Consider the following 13,411-nt stretch of genomic DNA (forward strand, 5'->3'; position numbering starts at 1 on the left):
TAAAGGGCCAGAGCTGGGGTGGGCGGGGCACCCATGGGGGGGCTGGGGGAAGGGGAGGGTCCGGGGGCTCGTGGCAGAGCCCCCATGCAGTGTGGAGTAGTGGGGGGCAGTGGGGATCATCCCCTGCCTAGCAGCACCTGGTGAGTGGGGGCTTTTTTTTCTAAAGTGCCGGGGCTGGGACAGCAGGTGGGGAATAGGCCTGGGTGATTCAAAGATTCGGCTGAATTGATTCAGGACAGTGATTTGAATCACCAAATCAAATCACTGTTCCCTAAATAGGCCAAATCCGAAGCGAATACTAGCCACTTCGCACAGGCCTAATGTTTAACTGCTTGGCTGATAGGGATAGACTATTGACCTGAGGTTTTAAGAAGTAATGTTAATTAAATGATTGCTACTTCGTATATAATAAGTGTTTTAAATGGGATTTCTGGTATCTCAATTTCAGCTGAACTCTATTTTAAGTAAGATGAGCACCATCTACAGTACTGGGACTGTCTGTAAACCTGGAGATCCTTTTAACTGTTTACTGCTAGAGCCAGGTACAGTATTAATTAATAGTGTTTATACAATTCCCTTCATATTGCAGGTTTTAGAAGTTGAACAGAGCACAGAGAAGATTTTTAATAGTGAAAGATGATCTTGCTTCAAATGACCTTGCTTTGGATATCTTGATCTATTTATTGTTGTTGTTTCATGTTCAGTACAATTTTGCTGGGACTGTATATATGTGGAATAATGTAGTGAAATAGCACATATTGCAGAATTCATAGATCCTTCACCTGGCCAGTTCAAAGGCCTGTGAACACTTCCTGAGGACTGTGGTACAGAATGCTACAGTGAAGCTGCAGTAAAGGTCTGCACACAAATATTCCCTGAAAGAGATGTAATGTAGATGCCTTAGTGCAATACTGGGCACTTGCCAACATATTCACTCGCTTGGGTGTAGAATAAGAACATAAGCACTGTCATTTAGTGTATCAGACCATAGGTCCATCTTGCCTAGTATCCTGTGTCACACGGTGGCAGAGAGTGGACGCTGAAAGGGAGAGTGAACTGGATATGACCAGGGTGTTTCCCCTCTTCCTCTCCCACTTGCAATCTTAAGCACTGTAGATACTAAAACCTCACCTTAGTATTTTGTGTGTTCTGATGACAGGTTTGGATGTTGTTATGGCTAGTGGGACTGATTATTCAGAGAAACTCTGGGCTTGGCAAGGTTGGAGAGCAGACATTGGCAAGAAGATGAGGCCACTGTATGAAGAATATGTTGAACTGAAAAATGAAGCTGCAAGGAGTAATAGTAAGTTGCAATTACATTTGTTTTTCCTTTCAGAAATGCAGAGAAGAGGATTTGCTGCAGCCTATTTAAAGTTTTGCCCAGTCATTGAACAGGTTATTCTTAAGTAAAATCATGATTCATCACTTTCCACATAGGGGTGGATAGAATTGTACACACAGTTTACACTTCCTCCACACATGTAACTTGCTGCATAAAGTGCAAGGGGAGTAGATATTCAGGCCAGGAATCAGATCAGACCAGGTACCATACTGAAGAGACTATATTGTTATTTTATTTAACAGTGACACAGCAGCATCTTTTACTACTTAAATCTAAAAACACAGAGCTGCATGTTCAAACTTCTGAGTCAGTAATTGTGGACTTGGCTTGGTTTTTCAGTTTCCAATGAGCTACACTTTGTATCAGAGGGAGAACACCCTTCGTCAGTGGTGCTCAACTTTCTGGTATTGAGGGCCAGAAGAGTGGTGCAGGGTTGATCTGTGGGCTGATTCCCATAGGCAGGGTCAGTCTTTAGGTCAGATCCTGCATAGAAGTGGCACATGTGGTCAGTCTATGAGTGTGATCCAGCATGCTGGATCCAGCCATGGCCCTGGCAAGTGTGCTGGCTTGACTCCATACTCTGGATTCAGCCATGGAGTGACCCTGCACAGTGGTATGATCTGGCATATGGAGTCATGTCATCCAGCCGGCAAGGCTCCCCCTGGTTCTGGAAATGTGGTGGTGAAGAAACTGCTGCTATTACTGCTGACACCATTCCCCTGTTGCCAAACTTTCAGATCTGTGGGGTGGATGTTGCTGCCCCGCAGGCTAGAAGTTGAACACCACTGGCCTTGTGTAGATTTCAGTCTAGACTGTATCCGTACTGCCTCAGGGGATTGAAACACCTACATCACCCTCTCCTCATGTAAGTAAGAATATGGCTTTGTTTTACAGATTATAATGACTATGGAGATTACTGGAGAGGAAATTATGAAACAGATTTTCCTCCAGAATATAGATACAGTCGTAACCAGCTCATTGATGATGTAGAACGGACATTTGAGCAGGTACAGATTCAGCGCCAAGTCTTGCGGGATAGTTCTTTATTGTGGGGAAATGAGCTTCTTTTGCTATTTCTACAGGTTTGTTTTTCATGAGGAGAATCAATAGCTCCAACATGAGCTGTTGATGCTGTGGAAGAGTGGTAAAATTCTGGCAAGTCTGGTGGTTTTGGTTTGTGGAGGCACAGACTGGTTTGGCTCATAATAGTTATGGTGAAAAGTAGGGTTGCTTTGCACCTTATTGACTGAATCAGATAAGGTGCATATCTACCCTGTCTTTCTGCCTGACTTCACACTAACGTGGCTGATTACTTCTCTCATATTATTATTTTCACAATGCTTTCACTTTCATTTGGAGCTCTACATTTGCATGAATATAAAATTTCAAGGCTAATCTGGGGCAAGCCCCAAATTTACGTGAACCTGGCCCCTTTGCTAAAATTAGCTTCCGTCCTTGGTCCAACAGGCCTCAATTTATTCCGAAGTCTATTTATCCCATTTCCAGGGGGCAACCGTGGGAAGATAGCTAAGCATCAGAACCTATGCTTTCTTGCTGCATAGGGGGAAAGATAACCAGGGGTAGATCCAGGGTAGGTGCACTGGTGCACTTGAACCCCTCTTTGATTCCTGCTCCATCTAGAGTTTGAAACTGGCTGTTTGGAAGTGGCAGCAGCATTTCTAGTCAGGCAATGCTGAGGGAGCTACTTGACTTCATGGCTCATTGTCATCTACCTCATCCTTCTAAGCTCTTCATTCCACAGGTGTTAATAACCCTCTCTTCTTTTTAATGCTCTTGATGTTCCACCAACCAAGCTATCTTTAGTTCTGAAATTCTGCTATCTGTTTGCTGCTCCTGGTAATGACGCTCCTATTTCACAGCCCTGCAGATTGTTTTGAAATCATCCCAGGAAGTTCTATTAGTTTTTTCTTCAAACTAAGGTATAATAATAATAATATAGCCTTAGGCCCCTCACATATTAGTAAAACTTCTATTTTATTTTTTACTGGAGAAAAATATGTGTTGTGATGAAGCACTTCACGATCTGCACTCCCCCCTTTTTGAAATTCTAAATCCAACCATAGAGATAACTCAGGTAATTTGGGGTCCTTCTCTTGTATGGAGGTTGCATCTGGCCTTACAGGGCACGTCCCCATGAGTGGGAACATACATTTCCCTGGGAACAAACAGCAGCAGCACAATATATGCCCCTGCAGCTTGTTCCTAGGAAAAGCCTGTGCATGCACACTCTGGCGCATGGCATGTTGCCCCAGGTGGGGTAGGGGAGATTGGGGCTAGCACCTGGGCTGGCCCCAGAAGCCTTAGCTAGGGCCCCAAGGGCCTCTGCAGGCTGCAGCCATGGCGATCCAGCAACATGGAGCCTGGCTGGCAGCCGGAGTGTGGCTCTGGCTAGACAAGCTCCAGTTTCCAGTGGCACACACTGCTGACGTGCACTGCATTGCTATTTTAAGGCATGGGGTTTTTTGACACCAGGATCTCCCAGTGCCAACCCGCCCCCAATGCAGCACCGCATACCACATAGCCACACTCATCTGGACATGCCCACAGAGTATATCTGAGCCATGGGTCTATAGTGACCTCTATTAAGTGGCACTATATAGCTACCATATGACTTGTTCCTGAGCAGTATCAGTAGGGTCAGGTACGAGAGTCCTCCCTTTACTGTGGAGGAAAATGAATGATATGTTCTGGAGTTCATCATCACTTGATCTAATAACAAGGAGTACAGTATCCAAGGTGTATTCACCTGCAACTCTACCAACATCATAAACACCATTATCTGTTTACAATCCCCCTCTGCTGTCTACTTTGGACAGACAGGATGATCTCTATGTGTAAGAATGAATGAACACCGGTCTGACATCAGCTGCTGCAGAACAACACAAAAGCCTGAGGGAGAACACTTCGGCCTCCCTGGATACTCCATCCCTGACCTCAGGATTGCTGTTCTCAGACAGAAAAAAAATAAAACCAGTTTGAATGGGGAATTGCAGAACAAGAAATCATGCACAAACTGGACTGTTAAGTATAGTTTAAACAGGGGCTATCGATTCTTATCCCATTATTTGTATTAGCTTTTGTAACCCATTTGTTCCTATGGGTTCTTTGTGTGTATATCTCTCACAGCACTGTCCCAATACCTCTTCCCCCTCACTCTCCCTCTTGCTTTTCTACCTATTGTATTCTAACCATTCACCCTACTTTATACTCTACTTTATGCTATCCTTTTACAGCATCTGAACTTGGGTTTACAAAAGCTTGGGCTTTCTCTATATTTAGTTAGTCTATAAAGATGCAAACTGACCCTAGCTTCTGACTAACTTCAGACTAACACAGCTATCTTCCTCTTTTTGAAATATAGTCACTGAACGTTGTATTCATGTGCTCAGATTATTTAACAGGTATATTACAATAGCCCCCCCCCAAGTTGATTTAAATTTCTAGGCTCTACATTCAGGATGTAGATTTAGATAAATTAATTCCTCTGTGCTATATCCCCTTTCTGTCTTTTCAGATAAAACCTTTATATCAGCAACTGCATGCTTACGTGAGATACAAGTTGGAACAGGTCTATGGCTCAGATCGCATCAGCAAAACAGGATGTCTTCCTGCCCATTTACTTGGTATGAAAATGAAGCTTTACTATATAAGCTTGTTTTCATAAATGTTTCATAAATATTTATGGGGTGGAGGACATAAACAGCTACATATACAGTAAGACATACAATGTACAGCCTGAGTAAGTGTAAGAAAATGCTAACATATGCAATGAAACAAATTTAATAACTCACTACTGATTGTAAGCATGATATAGTATGCACTTACATTTTTGTAACTTTTCCCTTTCCATTGAAGGTGACATGTGGGGGAGATTCTGGACAAATTTGTATCCCTTGACAGTTCCCTATCCAGACAAACCAAACATTGATGTAACTAATACAATGGTCGAAAAGGTAAAGCTTTTGGTGAGACTTAAAATGGGTTGCATTGAAAATTCGGTTTTGCTGTGATTCATGTGGTTCTGTACATGACATTTTTAGATAGCATTTAAAATACATCAAATGTTTCAGCTTGCACCTGGAATACTATGGCTGGCCTGAGGTGAAGTCATGTCCTAGGCATTGAATTATTGTCTGCACATCCTTTCATAGTTTCCTTTATTCTTCCCCTGTGTTTATCTGTCTGATTCTCATCTGTTCTACTCTTCCTTGACCCCTCTTACTCTTTCTATCCTCTTGTATGGTTCAGTCTCAGTTTTGAATCCATTCCCCTCTTCTGCATCTGTTCCACAGATTGATATTTTATGAGTATAGAGAGTCCAATAAAATAGAATCCCACCCAACATAGTCTGAACTGAACAGTCATTACCAGGCATCATTCTGGTCAATCCATTTGGATGTTGCCTCCTGTTTTCCTCCTATTTTCCTGTCTTATCTCCTTATACTGCTAACTCTAAGAACAGGGACTGTTTAGTAAAGTCCTAGTACAATAAGGCTGCATTGGAATTTGTAGCCTGAAATTCTGCAACCTGGTACTCTTATGAGAAGCAAGAGATATAGGCTTGAATCCCATCAGGCTGAGGAGAGGTTTCCTGGAGGTGTGCTCTAATACTAGCCTTAAAGAATTATGTAGTTAGGAGCCTGTCCTGACAAAGGAAGGTAGGCAGTGTGGGTTCCAAGTGAATGGAGATGCCAGTGTCCAGCCTTGATCAGACTTTAAGCTTTGGAGAGGGATGAAGATAAAGAAAAACCTCTGTGTTCAAGTGGCTGCCTATATACATGCTCAGAGGTGGGGGATCTGGTCCTAAGTGACTTTGCCCAGAAGAAAAGCAGAGTAGAGATAGGAATTGCATCTGGTCTGCTACATCTCAGGCTTATACCCTAACCACTGAACTCTACTTCCTCTCTTCATGCTCTAGTATCTGATGTTAAGGCAGCAGTAGGTCATTGCTAATGAAATTTGGAGGAAGATTTAGAATTTGAAGTATAGCTATGGCCTGATAAATGACTCCTAAATTGTACTCTTATTTATTTATTATTTTTACTGAGATATGCTGTTTCTTTGAATTCTTGGTTACAGGCCCAATTCTCTTCTCACACTCATGTTGCATCCCCATCTTTGACAAGTTACTTCTGATTTATAAATCCTCTAGATTACTGACAAGAATAAGTGCTTGCCATCTTATCTTCCTGTTAACATTTTCTATTTTGGCTCCTGGGTTATGAACAGGGATCCTAGTTTTCTCTGATTTAAAAAAAATCCCCAATGTTTGGATTAAAAGTAACCCCAAATCTACATTTTTTCATTATTAAAATGAAATGCCACTAATATATAGATATACATATAGTGGTATTTCATTTAAATCACAGAAAAAATGTGGGTTTGGGATTACTTTTTTAACCAAAAATTGGGAACTTTTTTAAATCAGAGAAAACAAGGATCCCTGGTTATTAGGGTGAGTTGTCAGGTCTAGCTGTTAGAGAAAACTAATACCATATTTGAAAACAGACTTTGATTTGAAGTTGTTGAAAAGCAATACATGTACAGTCCTTTGGGCTGGTTTTTGGCATTGTGGGATTGGACTACCGATAGAGAGATTGGTTAATATTATAACCAAATTATCATTGTCTGTTTCAGAACTGGAATGCTTCAAAAATATTTAAAGCAGCTGAGAACTTTTTTGTTTCCATTGGCCTCCCTCCAATGACTCCAGGTTTCTGGATCAACTCTATGCTTACTGAGCCTAATGATAGAAAGGTGGTTTGCCATCCTACAGCTTGGGATATGGGAATGAAGGATTACAGGTACTGAAACTACTGTGAATCCTTCTTACAGGTACTCACAGAGTGTACACATCTGTATATTCTGCACAGAATCAAACTGCTACTTTAATTTTACCACTTTTTCCTTAATTTTATATTTTTAAAAATAAAATTAAAGGTTTAGAGAAGTTCAAGGATTTTAAGTCTGTAATTGCAACCTGTTCTGTAGGGATCAGTGGATTACTCCCTTGTATAAATTGTAGGAGTTTATTTGTACTCTTGTAAATTAGGGAAAGAAACAATTTCACATAACTTAAAAAAAAAATCACAAATGAACAATGATTTCCTGAGACCTTCTAAGATGTAAGTCAGTGAAAAAATATATCCTTATGGGCATGTCTACATGGTCATTAATGCACAGTGGTTACTGCATTTTTAATTTAGTACTTGTATAATCAAGTACTAAATAAATATTCAGTAACTGAAATTACTGCACTGTAGTGCCGACAAATGCCTTTTTAGTGCCACTATTGCACAGTAGCCTAATAATACTGTGCAGTAACATATTAGCACTGCCCATGTTGTGACATGCTACTCTGCAACATTATTAGGCTACTGCCCAATTAACATCTTGTGTAGATGAACCCCATGTACTTAATTAATTAGTATATAGTAGGAATGTAAATTTATATATAATAAGGCTCCTTGGAGGAGATTTTATCTCCCCTTGAAATCAGTTGTAGTTACCCTACAAAGAGAGAATCAGATTAATGGGAGGTTACAAAATATTGGTCAGTGATATGGGTCTGAAAGATACCTATCTTTCATCTTGCATCAGTGTCATCTGGTGGCCACGAAGAGAATCTACATTTGAAAGTTGAGGTGCACCAGTATATCATTCCACACTCTACTGGCACCGATAAAAGGCAAATTGACATTATCAGCAATCAGCCTTTTTTTAGTCTATGTGGCTGATAATGTCACCGATAAATGGTGCATGCATGCATGAAACCATAGTATGCACGTGGCTAGGAATGCACCTGGCAGCTTGGAGAACAGTGTCTAGCTGGTAAGTCTGTGACAGGGCGGAGGCGTTTGGGGGGGCAGATCGAGGTCCCCATGGTAAGGGAGGGAGTAGGGCTGGGGAGTCATGGTGCCTTCTGGATTTGTGCACAGTATGAGGGTGGGCTGCCCACTGCAGGCTGGGGCTGGGGGCTGTACCTGGCTTCTCCCAGTGGGATGGCTGGGCCAGGGCTGCGCTCAGGGTGGGCATGGGCAGAGGGGGGTGGCGGTGTCACTGGTGGGGACTATGATAATAAAGCCCACCCATATTCCCCCATAGTCCTCCCTTCTAGTGCCACCACTGCCTACCCTGAGCACAGCCTTGGCTCAGCCCTCACTCCAGTAAGAGACTGGCATAGCCCCCAGCACTGGCTCGCAGAGGGCAGCCTGCCCTCACCCCACGCACAAATCTGGGGGACTCCATGACTTCCCTGGGGGTGCTTGCAGTGGCAGGAGCCAACCCCCCATTCCTGCCCTCCCATGCTCCCAGATGAGCTGCCTGTGGCGCCATCCTGTACCCCAGCTCCAGCTGGGCAGCACCTGCCCCAGCCCCACTCCCTCTTTCACCGTGGTGGCCTTGATGTGCCCCCCCACCATGTCCCTTTCCTCCCACAGACTTACTGGCTGGATGCTGCTCTCCAAGCTGCCAGGCTGCATTTTGGTATTTGGATCAGTATCAGCCAATATGTCTGGTTAATAATTGGCTATTGGTATTGGCCAAAAAAATCTTTATTGGTGCACCCCTATTTGAAAGAATAATATTTTTTTCTGGTGGGTTTTAATTAAATATAAATTGTAGAAGCTGTTCAAAGTGTTGGAACATCAAAAATAGCTGATATATTTCATGTATAGTAACCAGTATTTGTTAGTTCTCATAGTAGTATTATGATATCCAGTATTATACAATAATATTATTGTATTGTTTAAACTTGGCAATGGGCATTCAGCTCAGTAGGCAGTTATTTACAAGCCAAGTTTTGGAGTTCAGTCACTTTTTACATCACCATGTATGACACGGACAGCAATATTCTTTTTGTCTCTGCAGAATTTAATAGCAACTGAAGGTATTGTGATTAAACTTTCTTCCAAATCACCTTTGGAGAGTTATCAAAAACAGGACAGGCCAAAAGGTGAATACACTGGAAAACCATGAGCATGCCAAACCCTACAGAGTTCATAACTGAGTTACTGAGGTTGTTTTGCAACTGAAATGGCACCCTCCAGTACTTGAAAACTGAACTGAAATTTCATAGCTGCACTACTGCTTCTTTTTAATTGCAAACACTTTGCATTGGAACACAGGATCAAGATGTGCACCAAAGTGACTATGGATGACTTCCTGACAGCACATCATGAGATGGGGCATATTGTATATGACATGGCATACTCCAACCTTACTTTCCTCCTAAGAAGTGGTGCTAATGAAGGATTCCATGAAGCAGTAGGAGAAATCATGTCACTTTCTGCAGCTACTCCAGAGCATTTGAAATCTATTGGCCTTCTAGAACCTACTTTTCAGGAAGACAGTGGTAAGACATTATAACACACTCATGTTGTATTTTCTAGCAAAATGGGGAAATGATCTGCATGCTTTTGAAAATTCCATCCCAGTTACATATGGTAATATTATTCATTACTCATTGTAGCAGGGCACTAATATGTGACTGCTCCTTTAAGGGCAGAAACTGCCTGGCTGGTGGGCCCGGCAGGCTAAACGGAGCTCCACAGCTGAAGGTTGCTTGAACAATGGCTGAATGGGATAATTGGCCAGCTCCTGCCGGTGGTCAGATGACCGGAAGGAAGTAGGGCTGGGGATATATAAAATCAGGCTGGAGCTAGCAGTTTCTCTTTCTCTCTCTCTCTGAAGACTGCTAAGGGAAGGAGCATGGCCTTCAACAGCTACCTAGAGACCTTTGGTCACCTGCTTTGCTGCCTAGAAGGACTAAGGGTCTATGACCCTATAAGGTAGCCAGGACTAGGAGACACTATCGTGGTTCTCTTTTCTTCTTATACACACTTCAAGAGGGACGCGGGGAATCTCGAGAGGGTCAAGAGGAGGGCCACTCGCATGATTAGTGGCTTTTGTGATAGACCCTATGGGGGGAGGTTGAGAGAGCTGAATCTCTTCAGCCTTCACAAGAGATGGCTGAGGGGAGATCTTATGGGCACCTATAAATTTATTAGGAGAGGTCAACGGGGAATAGGGGAAGCGCTGTTTACTAAGGCACCCCAGGGAGTGACTAGGAATAATGGGTGTAAACTCGTTGAGAGTGGATTTAGGTTAGATATTAGGAAGAAATTTTTCACAGGCCAGGATCTGGAATGGGCTTCCAAGAGAGGTGGTGCTATCACTTAGCTTGGAGGTTAGATAGTCACCTGGCTGGGGTCATCTGACCTCGGTCCTCTTTCCTGCCAAGGGCAGGGGGTCGGACATGATGATCCATTGTGGTCCCTTCCGACTCTACAATCTATGAATCTATGAACATGGTCTTTATTATCAGTGTTATGTTATAGCCCAGGGGGATTATGCTTGTGTTGCTGTATGTACTGGTGGACCAGGATGAGGCTATAAAGGGAGGTTTGTAGGCCTCATTAGTGCTCATTAGTGCTCAGAGAAAGGGGCATACAAACTGGGCATAGCCCAGTGAGATGAGCAGAAAGCCCAGCACCAGAGAGGCACCCAAGAAAGGCGCATGGAAATCCCAGCACCAGTGAGGCACCTGAGAAAGGGATGCAGATAGCCCAGCACCAGTTAGGCACTAGAGAGAAGGGAGCAGAGAACCCCATGACAATGAGGAGCCAGAGAAAGGGACCCAGAGAGCCTGGAACCAGAGGGTCGCATAGAGGAGATGTTAGTAGTATGACACCTGCAAGGCTTGGGACATGATAAGGGAAGGTTGGAGTCATGTAGTACACCCTGGACACTAAGAGGGAAGCATCTCACCTAGAACTATGTATTTATTTTCATTACAACAAGGCATGGCATGCGAGGTAGGTGGATGGACCGCCCAGGACAGATGGGTGGTCCGATATAGAGATCGGCCTCGGGACGGTCCCTGTCACACCCATGTCTTCATGACAGTTATACTTTGCTCTTTTTTAGATACTGACATCAACTTCCTACTCAAACAAGCCCTCACAATTGTTGGAACAATGCCTTTTACTTACATGCTAGAGAAGTGGAGATGGATGGTATTTCGTGGTGACATTCCAAAAGAGGAGTGGATGAAGAAGTGGTGGGACATGAAGTATGTAGGGGGAACAGGAAGATGGACTTTTGAGAAAGGTTGGGAGGAGGGCCCAGGGATTGACATTACCCTGGTTAAGTTCACTTTATTGAACATACTTCAGGCTGCCATGATTGGGTCCTAACAAGCAGGAGCTGGGTTATTCCCTAAGTCTTCAGCTACCCTCTCTGACTCTCATCTCTTTGGCAGACTTTCTGCCCCAAATCATCACAGGGATAATTCAGCTTTCATTTTTCAGGAGTACACAAGGAGTCAGGGAAGTAGATGGGAATCCCAAGTTACTTAGCAAAACTAATCAGATGTGTTAAAGTGGCACTGAAATGCTGTCTAACTGAAGATAAGGGTTTTGGTACTCCTGATGCTGGGTGGACTAAATGTCTCCCTGGAATGAGGTCATTCGTTTCAGAGATCTTGCTGTGCGGGTCTGTCTTTATGGTGCAGTTCAGGATATCAGTTCCTCAGAATAAGCTCTATACACAGAACAACAGCAGTTTAGGAGCCTCATTTAGTTCATTTGTAATTTCTGTTTGGAAGGTAAAAAAGATATGAACAGTGATTACTTGCATATATATTTTGTCTTGTGAATGACTAATAGAAACCTCTTTATTTTTATTTCCCTATTCCAGGAAAGAAATAGTTGGTGTGGTTGAACCAGTGCCTCATGACGAAACATACTGTGACCCTGCAGCCCTGTTCCATGTGGCCAATGATTACTCTTTCATAAGGTACTGACTTACATTACATTTGTAACTTACATTGTGGGATATACAACAAGCACCTGGTGACTAAAGCATCTGGGTTAAATTCTTAGGGTCAAAGTCTTCTTTTGTTTAGAACCTGACCTAAAGCCTGCTGAAGTCAACAGGAGTCTTTCCATTCTAGGATCAGGCCCACAGACCAGTGTCCGTTCATAAGGCCGTGTTCTTATGCAGGACAAAGTGGCCTGGAAAATGCTAGCTGAGATCTCTGGCTTCACAGGGGAACTCTTCCTAGCATGAAACCAGTAAAAATGGGTATCGTTGTTTCTTCCTGCAGCAATTAATCCCCTCCCAGCCCCAGCACAGGCACAGTTGTGGTTGGTTCCCTGGGACCCCCCATCCACCTATGGGAGTGGAGAATGAAAGCCATTGTAACCCCAGATTGTATAATCAGAAACAGATTTTGGCTTTTTTGCTGCACTGGATTTTGGCATCTCGGGTTATCATGAAGGACCACTACAGCCTACCTGTAGGGTAACTTACTTACATATTAGAGAGGTGGAGATGGATGAGATAGAACACTCTAAACACACTTTAAGCCCCAAGGTCATCTTTACATGTGCTCCGGGGTAAAGGAGGGGGGCACTTTAATTAGAGCAGCTCTTAGGAGCCACTCTAATTAAAGCTCCTGCAGCACTTCATGTATTCAGCGTCCCACACTTCAAAATGGTGGCAGGGATGCTTGAACTAAAGCTCCTTCTATGAATTATCATGCATGGGAGAAAGTGTCAGGCATGTGTATAGGTGCCCCAAGAGTCTAGATATGCACACCACTTAAGACCAGCTTAAATTTCGGGAATGTTTCAAAAGCATCCCAGGAAAATCAAATACTGTTTTGAGCCAGTCCTCCATGAACCCATCAATATTCTGTGCAGACACAGAGTTTTCCAAGCCTAGTGTCTAGTCAGATCTCCAGGCATCCCAAACTGCCCTGCTCCTCACCTTCTCCCTCCAGCACATGCAGGTTAAGGTGTTGCTCTGGAATGCAGCCAGAACTCTGTGGTCCAAACCTCTGCTCCCAGCTTCTCCCCAAACCAGGGTGGGCAGACTGTGCTGTGGTAGCAGAAGTGAGGACTGATTTTAAGTGTCTCCTGTGACTGGGGGCCACATCAGCTGAAAGTTCCTGGCTGTGCTCTCCCAGCACTGGGGGTTGATGAAGTGCTCTGAGATTGGGCTCTCCCTGCACTGAAAATACAGCATGATAGGATCTAACACACA

At 43.5% G+C, this 13,411-nt stretch overlaps 1 protein-coding gene across 1 annotated transcript in view; it reads left to right on the top strand.

The window, feature by feature from the left end:
- The window catches only part of ACE2 (angiotensin converting enzyme 2), a 37,091-nt gene that overhangs the window by 9,205 nt on the left and 14,475 nt on the right, over positions 1-13,411 (top strand). Inside the window, exons 3-11 of the mRNA XM_019495142.2 lie at positions 449-542; positions 1,160-1,303; positions 2,237-2,349; positions 4,878-4,986; positions 5,219-5,316; positions 7,001-7,167; positions 9,490-9,716; positions 11,291-11,435; positions 12,062-12,160. Coding sequence (XP_019350687.1) covers positions 449-542; positions 1,160-1,303; positions 2,237-2,349; positions 4,878-4,986; positions 5,219-5,316; positions 7,001-7,167; positions 9,490-9,716; positions 11,291-11,435; positions 12,062-12,160 — 1,196 coding nt within the window. The remainder of the gene's footprint in view (positions 1-448; positions 543-1,159; positions 1,304-2,236; positions 2,350-4,877; positions 4,987-5,218; positions 5,317-7,000; positions 7,168-9,489; positions 9,717-11,290; positions 11,436-12,061; positions 12,161-13,411) is intronic.

Source organism: Alligator mississippiensis, chromosome 1, assembly GCF_030867095.1.
Source record: "Alligator mississippiensis isolate rAllMis1 chromosome 1, rAllMis1, whole genome shotgun sequence".
Lineage (NCBI taxonomy): Eukaryota > Metazoa > Chordata > Crocodylia > Alligatoridae > Alligator > Alligator mississippiensis.